The sequence below is a fragment of the Canis aureus genome, chromosome 24 (assembly GCF_053574225.1).
Source record: "Canis aureus isolate CA01 chromosome 24, VMU_Caureus_v.1.0, whole genome shotgun sequence".
NCBI lineage: Eukaryota > Metazoa > Chordata > Mammalia > Carnivora > Canidae > Canis > Canis aureus.
This window is the reverse complement of record NC_135634.1, coordinates 20,471,536-20,486,522: the sequence shown is the minus strand read 5'-3', so window position 1 is coordinate 20,486,522 and position 14,987 is coordinate 20,471,536. Positions and strand designations below refer to the sequence as shown.

Here is a 14,987-nt window from a genome sequence, read left to right as displayed (position 1 = left end):
TGAAGTTCCTATTATTTCATTTACTAAAATGGGGGCAGAGGATTAGAAGAAGGAGAGGTAGGTGTTTGGTGCTTGGACTGTCTCGGTCCCGGTATGTTATTATTCAAATTAATTTTCTCACATCTGTTAAAGAATCACTGAATTCAGTTTTCAAAGAGAATTTTAAATACCTGCTCTCTTAAAAGCCTTCCTAATGTTTTCATGGAGAACTGTATCAACGAAGGTAGGACTGGAGTCCTCTCCACCCCTTTCCTGATAAGCAGAAATGTCAATTTGATACCTAGTCCTTTGCCAGAAAGCACCTGCTACCAGTAAAAGCCAAATTTACTTCAGTTTTGTTTCTAAACCACTAGGCTGTGTGGATATCCAAGCCCTGTCTATAGAAGCCAAAAATAAGTAATGGAATAATATGTAACATTAGCATTTTGAGCTCACAAATGCAGAAATTGATGGAACTCGCTGGGAATGTCACTACTAAATAGATAAATGTAAATATACACATAATATATATAGTATGATATAACAGCTTATCGAACTCTTAAGTCTCTTTAACCAAGGGAATTAGAAATATTTCAACAGAGACCCAAGAAAACAACAAAACCCCCCCCAAAACCAAAAAACTGGAGAAATGCCTTTACCTGGCTTGAGTAAGTTCCCTTAAGTATCTGGTTTAATCTTTCAAAGGCTTTAGATGACAGAGCCAGGGAAAACTTCCAGAGTATGCACATTTATACACGCTATTACTTATTTCAGGGAGAAAATATTTTCCCTTTGTGAAAATCTTCTATTCTCAATGAAATGAATGACCAGCACAAATTCTCATTAGAATTTTAATCTTCCTGAACTCAGATTAGGATGCCCTAATAAGGGATCCCTGGGTGGCGCAGCGGTTTGGCGCCTGCCTTTGGCCCGGGGCACGATCCTGGAGAACCGGGATCGAATCCCACGTCGGGCTCCCTGCATGGAGCCTGCTTCTCCCTCTGCCTATGTCTCTGCCTCTCTCTCTCTCTGTGTGACTATCATGAATAAATAAATAAAATCTTTAAGAAAAAAAAAAAAAAAAAGGATGCCCTAATTAAAAGCAGCATTCAGCACCCTTCCTCTCTCCTCCACCTTTCCAATCAAACATGGGCTGTTCTTACATTTTTATTTATCAGTGTGTGATAATTAAAATTCCTAGCAAATATATTTAGCATAGAGAGCTTTCTATTCTGAAAAAGGTGCCTGAGAGGGAGATTTTATACAAAGAGGCCCTTTTCTTTTACTTATGATCCAGGCAAATTTTTCTGGTGATAATTCTAAAATAAAACCACAGAAGGCTCTTTTCAGACTTCACCTTATTTGTGGGACTTGTTCTTCCTGTCCTCTTAAAAATCTTGGACGTGATAAGAAGAAGGGTCAATAAAAATGAGAAACAACTGGTGAGGAAACATTTAAGTCCAATGGCAAAAACATCTTATATACCTGTATTTTTTACCAGATCTATTGTACAGATACTAGAACAATATTGTGAAACAAGCATTACTCTTTCAGATTACTGAATCTGAATCAGAATCTAGTAATGGTCTACTAGAATGGTACTGGACATCAGGATTTGTTTCCTTAGTGAAGATTTTCTATGTGTAGAAGCAGTCCATGGAATAGAATCCAAACTCTCCTTTTGGTACTTTTGGTAGATACAGATCATTCCAGAGCACACTTTTCCCCTCCTACCCAGCCTGGATTTGTTCCTTTTTCTTTGTAATGTTGCAGTTCATTTGTTTTACTCCTCACCTTAAAATCATCCCTTCCTCTTTATCTCCAACTTGCTATCTTCACTCCAAAAATGGTTTTCATGAATGGCAGTAAATAGTGAAGGCCAACTAGAGGGGAGCCTATTCTACTTTCTTCCTTCCCCCGACACTGAGGCCATAATGCTAAGAAGAACATTGAGATTTAGGAGTAATAAGATCAATTTTATACACAAATTGTAAGAACCAAAGTGACAAAAGAGCTCTCTGATGTGAAGAGCTAGTATTCCAAGCTCAGGCCCCAAATCCATCTCTGCATACCGGCTGGCCATTGTTCAGGAGGTCCTCCTTGAAGCGAAGTTTTCGTTCCAGGTCTTGAATGACAGCGTCCTTTGTGCCTTGAATCTCCTCATCAGAAGCTATTCTAGCAGTTCTATTGGCCTTCTTTGGAAATCCCCTGCAGGAAAAGAGCACAAGGCAATATAGTCAGTTGTCAAGCACATAAATCCAAGCCAAACATTCAAGTCCAACAAAGACAGTACAATGTGTCAGTGTATCCCACTCTTTTCCAATACTATATCTATTCCAACTAATTATGGAAAGAACCATGAAAGCTGGTTCCAGTGTTTAGGTAACAGTAATTGGAACCAGTTTTCAGAGAAAGTGGACATACCTGAGGGAGTGTGTTTCAGTGGTTAGAGAAATGCCAAGAACAGGGAATGCCTGGTGTTTTAGTCCCAGGAAGGCAGTAAAGTGAAAACACAATGTGATTTGTAATCACAGAAAGACTTCAAATCTGACTCTGCCTGGTATTAGGTTTGTGACTTTGGGCAACTTTTTTAACATTTCCTATAAACAAGTATAAACATATGTAACATATATGGCTATTGAGCATTTTTGAAAGAGAATATATTCCTCGTACACTTTTGTAAATTCAGTCCTCTGGTCCTTTGCAATTTATTCAACAACAGTGTTTAGCTCACTCTAGGCAAATATAGGGTGTTCTTTTCTATCCTGATTTGATTAGTGGAGGGCCCTGGAGGTTCTGCAGGTCTTGCTATGCCTGGTACACCACAACACCGTGAGCCTCCTAAACCTTCTGGAGAGCCTAGGGCTCTGAGATAAGTGGCACCTCAGAACTCTTCTTTCTAAGGGTGGCAACAATGCCCTCAGCCATGAGAGCCAGGGGTCACTGGTGCTGGATACTTGGTGGGTGGGGAATCACATTTGTTGGTGCCTTAAGCAATTTGCCGCCCCCTACCTTTTCCCTCACGGGGCTGTGGGGAAAGATCCAAGAGAAAAAGAGTACTATATAGTAAAACAAAACAAAACAAAAAAACAAACTATATTCTTAGTGAAAATGCATGACTGACCTGTAGCTACCCATATCACCAAGGCTGAATTTCAAAAACATAATGTCAAGTTTTTAAAAAAACAAGTTAAAGAACACATAAAATACGCTTCCATTTATGAACAGACAAAAACTAAGCAGTTCTCTGCCAAAGCAGGGGTTCTCGAAGGGTGGTCCTTGGATCACCAGCATCCATATTACCTGAGAAACTGTTAGAAATGTGGATTTTTGGACTCACTCCAGACCTACTGAATCAGAAGCCCTGGGTTTAGGATCCAGCAATCTGTTTTAACAAGTCCTCTAGGTGATTCTGATACATAAAAATGTTTGAGAAATAAACTTAGGGAAACATACATATATAAACCATTAAGACAGGTAAGATAAGGATTAAGTCAAAAATTCAGGGTAGTGGTTATCTCTCGAGGATAGCTGTGGATGTGACTGGGGAGGGTCACATAGGGAGCCTTCAAAGGTACTAGAAACAGGTATGACTTTATTATTCTTTTTAAAAAAAAATATATATATATATACACTATCTTTGCTTCCTTCCTTACATGTTTTATTTGATAAGGCATTTCTAAATTTTAAAAAAAGTTTACTGCAAAGGTGTCAAGGCATCGTGTCCTGGATACTGCTTCACTGATACGGTAGAAAGCACTAGTAAGGCCGAGGATGCAAATTAACACTGAGTTTCACCAAACCCTCTGCTTATTATCATTTCATCCAAAAATGCTGGAAACAAGACAATCACTAAATACACAAGAGAAAACATGAGCATCCCGTAACCCCTGTGCACTCAGCCCTCATCAATAATACCACAGCATCCTGAGGGCTGTGCTCCTCCTATCCATTCTTGCTTCCCTGCTAAACTTCCCTTGATTTTGTTGGTTCACCCTCCAGTGTGCTCAGAGAAGGTGACCACCTCCCCAGACTCAGGGGTGACTGATGGAAGTTAATTTGAGTGGTCTCAATCCCCGGATAGTGATTAGTATAGCCAGAGGCATGGGATGGAGCCTGGCCATGGAGATTGAGGAAGTGGAAGTGGGAAAGGATGAGGTGCTCTAGTTAAAGCTTCTCACCTCTAAAAAGCAACACACAGAAGAAATGTCCCTCTTTCACTGGCTACCACTATGTCAAAATGTAATGCCCCAAATGGCTGCATCCACACTGGCCACGAGGGGAGAACCCACAACATGCTGATGATGACAGCTTAGAAAGACAGAGCCCCCGGAGCCTGATACAGGTGACCTACCCTGGAACCGCCTGACCCCACATTCAAGTAAATTGATAAACCAGGTATATTTAACCTACTGGAAGTTGAATCTTCTGATACCTAGAGCAGAAAGTATCCTGATAGCTTTTCCAGGTCCTTCCTTTCTAGTCATTTGCCCTGAAGTTCAAATGGAGGGTGTTAAACACTAGTATTAAAGGAAATATTGTGATATTCTCTGTTTGAATATCAAAGACTAGGTCAGGCTTTGCTGTACCCTACTCCCTGGCAGTTGATCTTGATTTTTAAGGAGCTGAGCAATGAAGCTGTGACACATGAACAGTAAGAGCCACAGGAATCATGACCTACAACCTCAATTTTTAATACCATCCAATCCTTTAACAAAAACGTGCATGCTGTGCCAGCTTCCCCCAGCCTGGAGCTGCTGGCCCGTACAGGACCACACTGTCATCCTTCAGGCCTCAGTCTAAAGTCTCCTTGGAAAGGAAGACCCTGACCAAGTCTACCCATTAGTTATTGTACCATATTTTTCTTCATAGCACTTATCAAACTTTATTAGTATACGTTCTTTTTAATTGTCCCTCTCACACTGTGCCTCTTTATCACAATGCTTGTCGAATAGCAGACCCTAAAGTAACATTCACAGAATAAGTGAATAAATGCACTATCTACCTCTCTACCTTCACTTCTTCTTTTTCTTTTCTTTTCTTTTTTTTTTTTTAAGATTTTTATTTATTCTGACTTCTCTACCTTCCCTTCTCTTCTCAGGCAAGAATAATTATCCCAAAACTATCTATAATCAAGCCACATGTAAAAAATCAGGCTCAGAACACACAAAAATCACTCAGTTTTAGAAATAAAGTTCTGTGCTGCTTTTGACCCAAGCCTTACATCTGAGAACTAGAAGAGGTAGGTTCTGAAGTCCCCTGAAAGGTAAAATGAAAGCTAGCTCTGTGTTACATCACATATTATTGGGAACACACAGGTTCCTATTATTACTTTAAACTTGACAACATAAACGAGTTGCACAACTATGGAATGATGAGCAGCCTTTGATGACAGAAGCTTCACTGTCTCTCTGCAAGCAGAATACACTGAGAGCCGTGTTCTCTGCACAAATAAGAAAGAAAGGGGCAAAGGATGGCTATGAAGGACAGAAGAGATCACCTACACAACCGAAACAGAGACTGGGCTTTTACACGACAGCCACAAGTCCTCTTCGACAAGTAAACACCTGTCCATTCATGGCAGAATAAATCCTGTGGCTTAAAAAGCATTTTTCAGTGTACTTGACTTTTTTAGGGAACTAAAGAATGACTGCTCTGTCTGGTACATTTCATAGAGAAGCCATTCACCTTGATGCGGGTTTCTGCCACCCAGGTATTTTACTCTTTCAGAGTGCAATTAAAATTATTCATTGACCCAGATAAAAACCCTGGTCATTCTAGATTGAACAAGGTGATTCCCTAAACATATCAAGATCACAAGCACTAGTAGGGCATTTACTCTATTTCCTATTTTAAAGACATTTTTTTTTACTCCAGAATTTAAGGTACATGTTTTCTTGGTTCTGAACAATTAACACTGAAATCAAATCAGTTAATTGAAAGGTTCTTAAATGTCTAACAGTCACTGCACAGATACTTACTGAGTATATGTATTTAGCAAGGCACAATGCTAGGCAAATACATCAATACAAATTCTGTTAAGCCTGTAACTCAATAGTTGGTTTGTAAGGTAAATGACTGTGTCACCTGATATCTTGGAATTCTGGGCATTAGAATTTCTATGTATAATAGTGAAAAATAATAATAAACCAAAAGTATCATCACGATAGTCTCAACAGTATTCTATGTGACAAGGAGAAGATAGCCAAATCCTAAAGGGTGGTCTTTGATCCCAAGGGGTTAATAATCAAGTTGGAAAAATGAACAGACTATGTTGTAGTAATTTTAGGTGCAATGGGAGTTAAAAAGGAAGTAGAGAAGAGTGCTGGTTAGCATGAATGCCAAAGACTCATGAAAGAGGTAGCAGAGTAGGGATGGGGAGGGGGGGAATTCAGACTCAGCAGGAATAAAGATGCAGACGGGAGAATCTCTTTTATTTATTTTTTCCTGCTTAAAATACTGTGGTTTGGGCTAGTTAGTAATGGCTATGTGCCTTGGTTTCCTCCTCTGTAAGGTGTAAAACATGGGTATTTTAAAAAAAAATTTTGAGACTTTATTTATTCATGAGAGACACACAGAGAGAGAGGCAGAGACACAGGCAGAGGGAGATGCAGGCTCCCTGCAAAGAGCTGATGTGGGACTCAGTCCCGGGACTCTCAGGTCACACCCTGAGCAGATGCTCAACAGCTGAGCCACCCAGACGTCCCAAACGTGGGTATTAATAGCATATATCTCACAGGATTATAAGGGAAAGGACACGAGCTACTACATAATCACTTATATCAATGCCTGGCATACTAAGAATGGCTCTGGAGGCCAACGGAAACTATCCAGTATGGAAGTGAATCATGAAGACAATACTGGGGGAATGGAATGAAAGAGGGAAAGGAGTTTAAAAACATGCCAAGAACTCTTGATTGGTTTCGAAAAAGGTGCAAATAACCTTTATTGAGTGGCATTTCAGTATTCAGCTCTGTTCTAGGTGCTTGGAATACAATGTTGAACAAAACTAAGTGACTCTACTTAGAAAAATTATATTCTATGTTGGGGATGGCAGAGAGATGGGAAGTTTTACTTCCCACCCCTTTGGGGTGGAAGGAGGGACATGGCAGGAGGGTGGTAAGTCCTATGATGGGACAGGGGTGTGAGTGGATGACTATATTACACAGTGAGGTCAGTCACAGGTGTGAGGAGGTGAAATTACTGCTGAGGCCCCAGTGAGTGTGAAGACCTACAGCAGAGCCGGGCAGGGCAAAGGTTTCAGGGGCTGAAGGAGCCTGAGGAAAGAGGTACAGGATACAGAACTTCTCACCCTGTGGAACCTCTTCTTTTTTTCAGGGAGTATCTCATCTGGATTAATGTAATTCAGAAAACACTTCAAGCAATTGCATTAAAAACTGAGCAGAGTTAAGAGTTAGTATAAAATGTTACAGTAGGAACCAAAATGGAGTCTTCCTTTCTGGGAGAGACAACAGAAAGAAAAAAACAGTTATAAGTTTTCAGGGCAAAATTTTGGCAACTGAGTTTGTTTTCCTATAAAACTAATTCTTTGTTGTAATGTAATGTAAAATGGCCATGGCGGGTTCTCCCAAATGGCACGACTTCTGATAAATGAAGAGCAACAACTCATTAGGAAATTTTAAAAAGGGTACTTGGTGACAAAGAGATGATCTCCTTTCATGATGGTTTGTACAATTAAACATAAAAATGCTTACATGCTTTTTTAAAGTAAACTGTTACTAAAACCAGAACTCTTCACAGAAACCCATACTCAGAAGCAGATCTTAGCCAGTAAACAATTCATATAAGCCTCCCACACTGAATATAAATACATCAGTGTATACACAATTCAGCCCAACTGTGCAAAAAATATTACTGGTCTGTTTACTCTAGTTTCAACAGTAAGTCACTCACCATTTACTATTCATGTGGCTGGGGGTAAAACATACACACAAGCATCTGGAAGGTAAAATCTTCCAGATGCAACCACCAACAAATCCTAGGAGGTTTTCTTTCTTTCTTTCTTTCTTTTTTTTTTTTTTTCTTGGCTACTGAATAATCTTGAAAGCATCCAGCCCTTGATATATTATTCCAGGTCAGTTCTGTTGGTGTATTCCAGAAACTCAGATCTCCAGAGTACAATATTGATTTAAAAGGTAATATGCCTATCTAGCAAACCAAAGAACCTATTCTAACTACTGAAAGTCCTCTTATTCTCTTCTCATATTCAGTAATATCTGACAGTAAGCTCCACAAAATCATTAACATGTTGGCCATGAGGAATCCTTCATATTCAAGAATGTAATGTGTGAATTAATATGTAAAAGAGCTTGATATACAGACTGAGTTTTTGTGTATCAATTCTATTTTTTCCTAACTGAATTTTATTATGAAGCCTAAACTGTTAGAGTACAAGTGGATAACTTGAACTCATACCTAATGGAAAATAGATGTCTTGGGATCCCCGGATAGCTCACGCCTGCCTTTGGCCCCAGATGTGATCCTGGAGTCCCGGGATCGAGTCCCACATCAGGCTCCCTGTATGGAGCCTGCTTCTCCTTCTGCCTGTGTCTCTGCCTCTCTCTCTCTCTCTCTCTCTCTCTCTGTCTCTCATGAATAAATAAATAAAATCTTAAAAAAAAAAGGAACTAATACTAACTAAAAAAAACACAGGACATAGATGGAATGGGTATACTTCTTATTCCTCCACTAAAGATAACTAAAAATCCTAGGAATTATGTATTTAAAAAAACAAGAATATTCTGAAAGGTGAAGAGATGAAGTGACTCTGGAAACCAAGGAATGGTATGGTGTTGAATTCCCTGATTTTTTTTGTTTCATATATCTCAGACTTATAAGCTGAAAAAGCTGGCAAACTGGAAATGTAAATAGATGTCTTTATAAAAATATTAAGTTCTCTTCACATTGCCTTTTGGCTTCTCTAAAAAGTAAACTCACACACGTGTGCACAATATCACTACTTGGTAGAAAGCCACCCAGGATGAGCAGGTCTGATCCTGACCGGTTCTTGGGGCAGACAATTCAACGGAATCATCATCAGTCACCCCAGACCCCAAGACCTCACTTCGTATTTGCTAGAAAATACTCACCCGGAATTGGCTGCAACTTTCTGTGCAATCCTCTAAGATACTAGACACTAATGAATCCAATAACAAGACCCCGGGAAAACCTTTAACCCCTTGAGGCCTCTGCCTCTGATGGGGAATGACAAGGCCCCCACCTACCTGTTTCCTGCAAGACAGGAGAAAGAACAGGAATAATGAGATAATGTCTGCAGAGTCCAATGCAGCTTCTGTCTTTTTGTTAGTTACTATCTAACCACTGTCTTGACTTGAGAACTGCCTAACGTACAAATAAATCTTTACAAACTTTTCCTTAGGACTTAGGGAATTCTGTTTTGTTGGTCTGCAGCTGTTTTCTTTGATCAAGAAATAGCAAACATCAGATTTATCTGAGATCAACCTGGGCAGTATACCCAAGGCTAAGTCCTACTACTCCCTCTCTGCTCAGGCTTATTCCAGAACCCTGGGAAATCCCCTCGCCTCTTGGCACTCTCACCTTGCATGAAGAGTGATGACAGGGTCCCCACCTACCTACCTGTTTCTTATAAATCAGGTAGAGAAAGAGGGACAATGAGATAGTGTCTGTCAAGAGCTGAGTGCCTAAAGAATAAAAGCTCTCATTAATACACCTATATAAAAGCTCTTATTGACACGTGCTTTACTTTTGACAAACATGGAGTGACATTTCAAACCAAAGGCCTACTTATACAACATGGTAGCTGTGGCTATTGGGGCACTCCCTTAAGAGAAGAGATTCTAAAAATGTGAAGGTGGGCAAAACATTCAGTGCCATCTGGTTCTTGGGGACAGCTCTGACCTGATTCACCCTGTGACGTGGCACAGCTGCTCAGAGACCAGCAGAGACAGAGCTGCTGCACTCTTCCCAGGTGGATTCCCACGCTCTCGTAGGAGGTTTACCATGAGAGGAACAGGGTGACAGCAAGGGAAGCCATAAAACTATCAATTAAGCAGTTGTGAGGGGAGGAGAATACATGAATTTTATCGAAGTGGAAACAGGCTTCTTTCTAAGGTACATTTTTTCCTCACTGCCCCCCATTTGAGAGATTTAGTAGACTTAACATCTGAGAAGCTGCTAGTGACCCTGTAATCTCGGGGAAGAATGTAGCTGTCTGAAGAAAGAAAGGTGCTAGAGAAACTGGATATGCAGAAGTTCCCCAAACCGCAATCAGCCAATAATCACACACTGTTGTTGTGAGTCTGAGTGTAGCCCACTGTCACTGGCCTTCTTGACCTCGTGGTATATCCTGGCATCCATGGCCTTTGTTTCCTGACTTGACCTCTGCTACCCACATGTATGAGAAACACAACCTTATCTCCATGGACTATTTAAAAACTTAGTGCATGACCAGCCTACCCTCTTCCGGATTAAAACAAGAACAATGTTAAACATACAAACAGAATAAAACAACCAGCATGCAACTTATGATTAGGAATACTGAGATAAGTGACATTTATATTTAAGATTTTGATAAAACAGGGCATGCAAAAAAAACAAAACAAAACAAACCAGGTAACACCTGGGTGGCTCAGTGGTTGAGCGTCTGCCTTTGGCTCAGGTCCTGGGATCGAGTCCCACATTGGGCTCCCCACAGGGAGCCTGCCTCTCTTTCTGCCTATGTCTCTGCCTCTCTGTGTCTCTTTAATGAATAAATAAATAAAATCTTTAAAACAAACAAAACAAAACCCCATAGTTCTACTTACCAGGTCATGTATAATCAATCCATTTACTGGCACTTCACGAATAGGGCAAAACCATTCAACCAGAGAAATTACACATATAAGTGGAACTGAATTTGCTATCATAATCACAAATTCACAGTGAAATAGAAATGAAAGTAATTTAAAAAATTCATTTGTCAACAGTTTGCCAGTTCCTACAAGTTCAAGGATGCCATAATTTTTAGTCATGGCAACCCTGAAAGGGACATTCAGCCTGTGGCAAATCATTTGGATTATTATGATGGAAAAAGAGCTCTTTTCATTTTTAATTCAGAACGCAAATGAGGGATCCCACAATATACCAGAGGAGAAACATGTTCCAAAAGTCACGTATCATACTAGAAGAAGGAATTCTTCCAAGTGTGATTTAGCAAAAAGAAAATTCCTTGAGACAAAAGGGTAATCATAATGGCTTATTGGACTGGCATAGAGATAAAAATCTGCAGCCTGGTATTGCCACTTATCTTTGGTGTCACAGTGTCTCTGTTTGAGTACAGTTCTTCACAGATTCCAGAAAATTAGTATTACTTCTCTGTAGGTTTTAAGAAATGGCAGGAGCTACTAGATTCTTTAGTGGTAACAATTATGAAATATTTTACTCCATAAAATTAATAACTGTGATAAATGATGATAAGGGACAAATGCTTCTGTTACTTGAGGGAAGCTCCTAGAACTGCATATATTCTTAAGAGAATTTCAAAGATCAGGAAAAAACTACTGTTTCTACTTAAGATGATAAAAGATAAAAGGCATAATGGCCCAACACCTTTGATAGTCTAGTCTTTGTTCAATTGGAGAAATATTACACAGGTAAGTGCTTATCTTCCTGGGAAACAAGATCTGGTACCATTTCCTAGTAAGAGGGACAAGAGTGTCATGCAGCAAACTCACTTTTTCAATCTAACAGCTTCTTTGTGGCAAGAGAATACTTCATTTCCTAGCAGCTAAATAAAAGAAAACCAACAAGCAGGGGAGAAAAACGAAAGTTTTCTCAGCCAAGTTGACTCACTCAACTTTCAGTAGAAGCCCATTATCACAACATTACTACACAAGCTCCTCCTTCACGCTACCTATTTACATATTCATTTGACTGAGCTTTTCCAACAAAGATTTGAGAAGAAGCCAGATTCAAATACAGAATTCATGCAATCAACATTTAGAAAGTGCCTAACGAAACAAAACACTGCTAACTGATGCTCCTTCATACATCTTGCCAAAGTCAAGCATAGCAATGCTCAAGTCTACGGTGGTATTAGGATATCCCAAAATGGGAAATTTTTTCATATGAATGAAAATAACCTGAACTTTAAAGTTTTCTCATTTTATTCTTTAGTGAGGATTCCGTCTTCTGTTGCTGACAGGTACTTGATTTTAAACTCTTCAGTAAAATGAGTATGTGCTATTTTTTAGTTATCAATAATATGGGCCAAACACCTGTATGATGGATTTCTTCTGAAGGCTTTAATGCACTTTTATAGTTGTTATTTATCCTCATAGATTTTCTATTTAAAGATTTCAGATGGCTGCCTCATCATCATTCTAACATAAGAAAGGACAAGTACTTAATCTGCAAACAGAAAAAATGAGACTGAGGATCCATGTATTCTCCCTAGGGATTAACTGCTATCCAGGGACAGAACTGGCACATCATCTCTTCACTAGATTGGACATGTCATCCCTTACTTGCATCAACAACACAAAGACATTTTGTATGTTTTTCTCCGTTCTGCTCAATCATTACATATGTAAAGGCTTACTTTTTAATTTTCTTATTTACATATTTCAAAAACACTGGATATATACTTAACAACCAAACTCCTCCACACTTATTGTCATTCGGGTCTAAAATATTAAGATACATAGTTTGTTGGTAAGAGCATGGATCTGCAGTCAAGTAGACAGGAGTTCAAATCTCCGTTGAGTGGCTAATGTGACCCTGGGCAAATACTTTAACTACTGGAATCCTCATCTATCAGTAGGGCAGTGGTGCCTCTTAAGGGTGTATCAAATTAGGTAATGTACGTAATTTACTTAGCACAGTGCTCTATATGGTAGCCAACTCCACTATCATCAAAATTATTAAAGAGTCCTGCAGAGAGTTTTGAGTAGCTCCTGATGAGAATCTTATTTAATGTCGAAGAGAAAGTACCGATCTTGGTCATGGGAAGGCAGAGAGTGTTACTGATCTGGGTGATGGGACAGGCAGAGAGAGTACTGGTCTGGGTGATGGGAAGGCAGAGAGAGTACTGGTCTGGGTGATGGGAAGGCACAGAGAGTACTGGTCTGGGTGATGGGAAGGCAGAGAGAGTACTGGTCTGGGTGATGGGAAGGCACAGACAGTACTGGTCTGGGTGATGGGAAGGCACAGAGAGTACTGGTCTGGGTGATGGGAAGGCACAGAGAGTACTGGTCTGGGTGATGGGAAGGCAGAGAGAGTACTGGTCTGGGTGATGGGAAGGCACAGAGAGTACTGGTCTGGGTGGGTGATGGGAAGGCACAGAGAGTACTGGTCTGGGTGGGTGATGGGAAGGCACAGAGAGTACTGGACTCGGTGATGGGAAGGCACAGAGAGTACTGGTCTGGGTGGGTGATGGGAAGGCACAGAGAGTACTGGACTCGGTGATGGGAAGGCACAGAGAGTACTGGACTCGGTGATGGGAAGGCAGCTCAGCCCGAATCGTTGGGCACGTTGCTGGGACCGGAATCCGGACACGGGCCGGAAGGGCGAGCGTGCGGTGGGTCCGCACCGCCGGGTGGCGCCTGGGGTGGGGGTGGGGGTGGGGGTGGGGGGCAGGAGCGCAGGGCTGCGGCAGGGGGCAGCCCGGGGCACGGGGGGGGGGGGGGGGGGGGGGGCGCCGTCACTCACGCGGGGGGCACGCCCCTCGGCAGGCCCAAGGCGTTGACGGCCGCAGGCGGGGGCTGCGAGGGCAGCAGGGCGCTGAGGAAGGCCGCGGGCGTCTGGCTGTGGGCGAAGCGGGCCGTGGGCGAGGCGCACAGGGCGGCGGGCGCAGCCGAGGCGGCGCTGGGCAGCGGCGGCGGCGGCGGCGGCAGCGGGAACACGTCGGGCAGCGGGCAGGCCGTGGTGGGGCTGAAGGCCGGCGGCGGCGGCGGCGGCGGGGGCGACGGCGAGGACGGGCCCCACGGGGCCTCGGGGTCGAAGGGCGGTGAGAAGGGCGCGGGCGCGCGGCCGAACTGCTTCCGGGTCGGGGACAGCGGCGACGGCAGGCTGGACGAGCTGGGGCTGGAGGCTGGCGAGCCGTGGCCCGACGCGGGGCCCAGGTTCTGCGCCGCGATGAACTGCTTGGGGCGCGCGTAATTGAAGGAGCCGGAGGCCTGCATGGCGGGCGCGGAGCGGGGGGCCAGCGCGCTCATGGGCTCGGGGGCGGCGGGCGGCGGCGGGGAGGGCGGCGGCGGGGGCGGCGGGGGCGGCGCGCCGGCCTCCTGCTCCAGGCGGACTTGGTGCTGCAGCTGCTGGAGTCTCAGAGGGTCCCTGCGGGGAGAGGAGAGCCGCACGGTCAGGCAGGGAGGGGGCGAGGGGCGAGGGGGCGAGGCGGCCACGGCCGGGCGGGGCCTCGGGACCGAGTGTAAGCCTGACCCGACGTGACCCACATCGGTCCACGTCCCCGGGGGTCCTTTTGTCGGACTTCCAGGAGCCACATTTCATGTTAACAAAACCAGACGTGTGAAGAGAGAAATTTTGGACGTGAGTCCTCAGTCCTCTCATTTGTCCTTTTTTTGGGGAGAATTCTATCATGAGAAAGTTAAAAGCTATTTTGGGAAGATCTCGGTTAGTCCAATTTGCCTGCTTTAGTGCTGTCAACTCTGCATTCAGTAAACACCAAAGGGTGATTTGGGGGGTATTCCCCCCCAAAATCTACTTTAATTGCTCCATTTGTTGCCTACAAAAACATACTACAAAATTTACTATCACCAGAATTTCAGTAGTCAACCCTGAATTGCCAATTATTTATACAAACCTTAATACACACTGAGGTTTTGCGATATGTCTGAAATACACAAGCAACACCTATCTTTAATATGTAGGTGTTCAGTAAGCAGTAACAAATTATTTTAGCATAATAATAATGCATCCTTAATTACCCAAGGGCTCTCCACTGAGAAGAGATAGTCTGAATTTTAACTTCTACAAAAGTTAGTAAGCAGCTAGCAATGAGCTAACATCTA

The 14,987-nt window shown here is 42.5% G+C and overlaps 2 protein-coding genes across 10 annotated transcripts in view; one reads left to right on the top strand and one right to left on the bottom strand.

The window, feature by feature from the left end:
* PALLD (palladin, cytoskeletal associated protein) overlaps nucleotides 1-14,987 on the bottom strand; it is a 408,251-nt gene that overhangs the window by 27,561 nt on the left and 365,703 nt on the right. For 5 of the 8 annotated variants that reach the window (XM_077868505.1, XM_077868503.1, XM_077868504.1 and 2 more), the window contains 2 exons: nucleotides 13,669-14,292; nucleotides 2,052-2,187 (listed from right to left, as the gene is read on the bottom strand). In XM_077868505.1, coding sequence (XP_077724631.1) covers nucleotides 2,052-2,187; nucleotides 13,669-14,292 — 760 coding nt within the window. The remainder of the gene's footprint in view (nucleotides 1-2,051; nucleotides 2,188-13,668; nucleotides 14,293-14,987) is intronic. The other 3 variants (XM_077868506.1, XM_077868507.1, XM_077868511.1) reach the window with 1 other exon arrangement.
* The window catches only part of CBR4 (carbonyl reductase 4), a 207,510-nt gene that overhangs the window by 89,633 nt on the left and 102,890 nt on the right, over nucleotides 1-14,987 (top strand). The gene's annotated exons all lie outside the window — the stretch shown is intronic.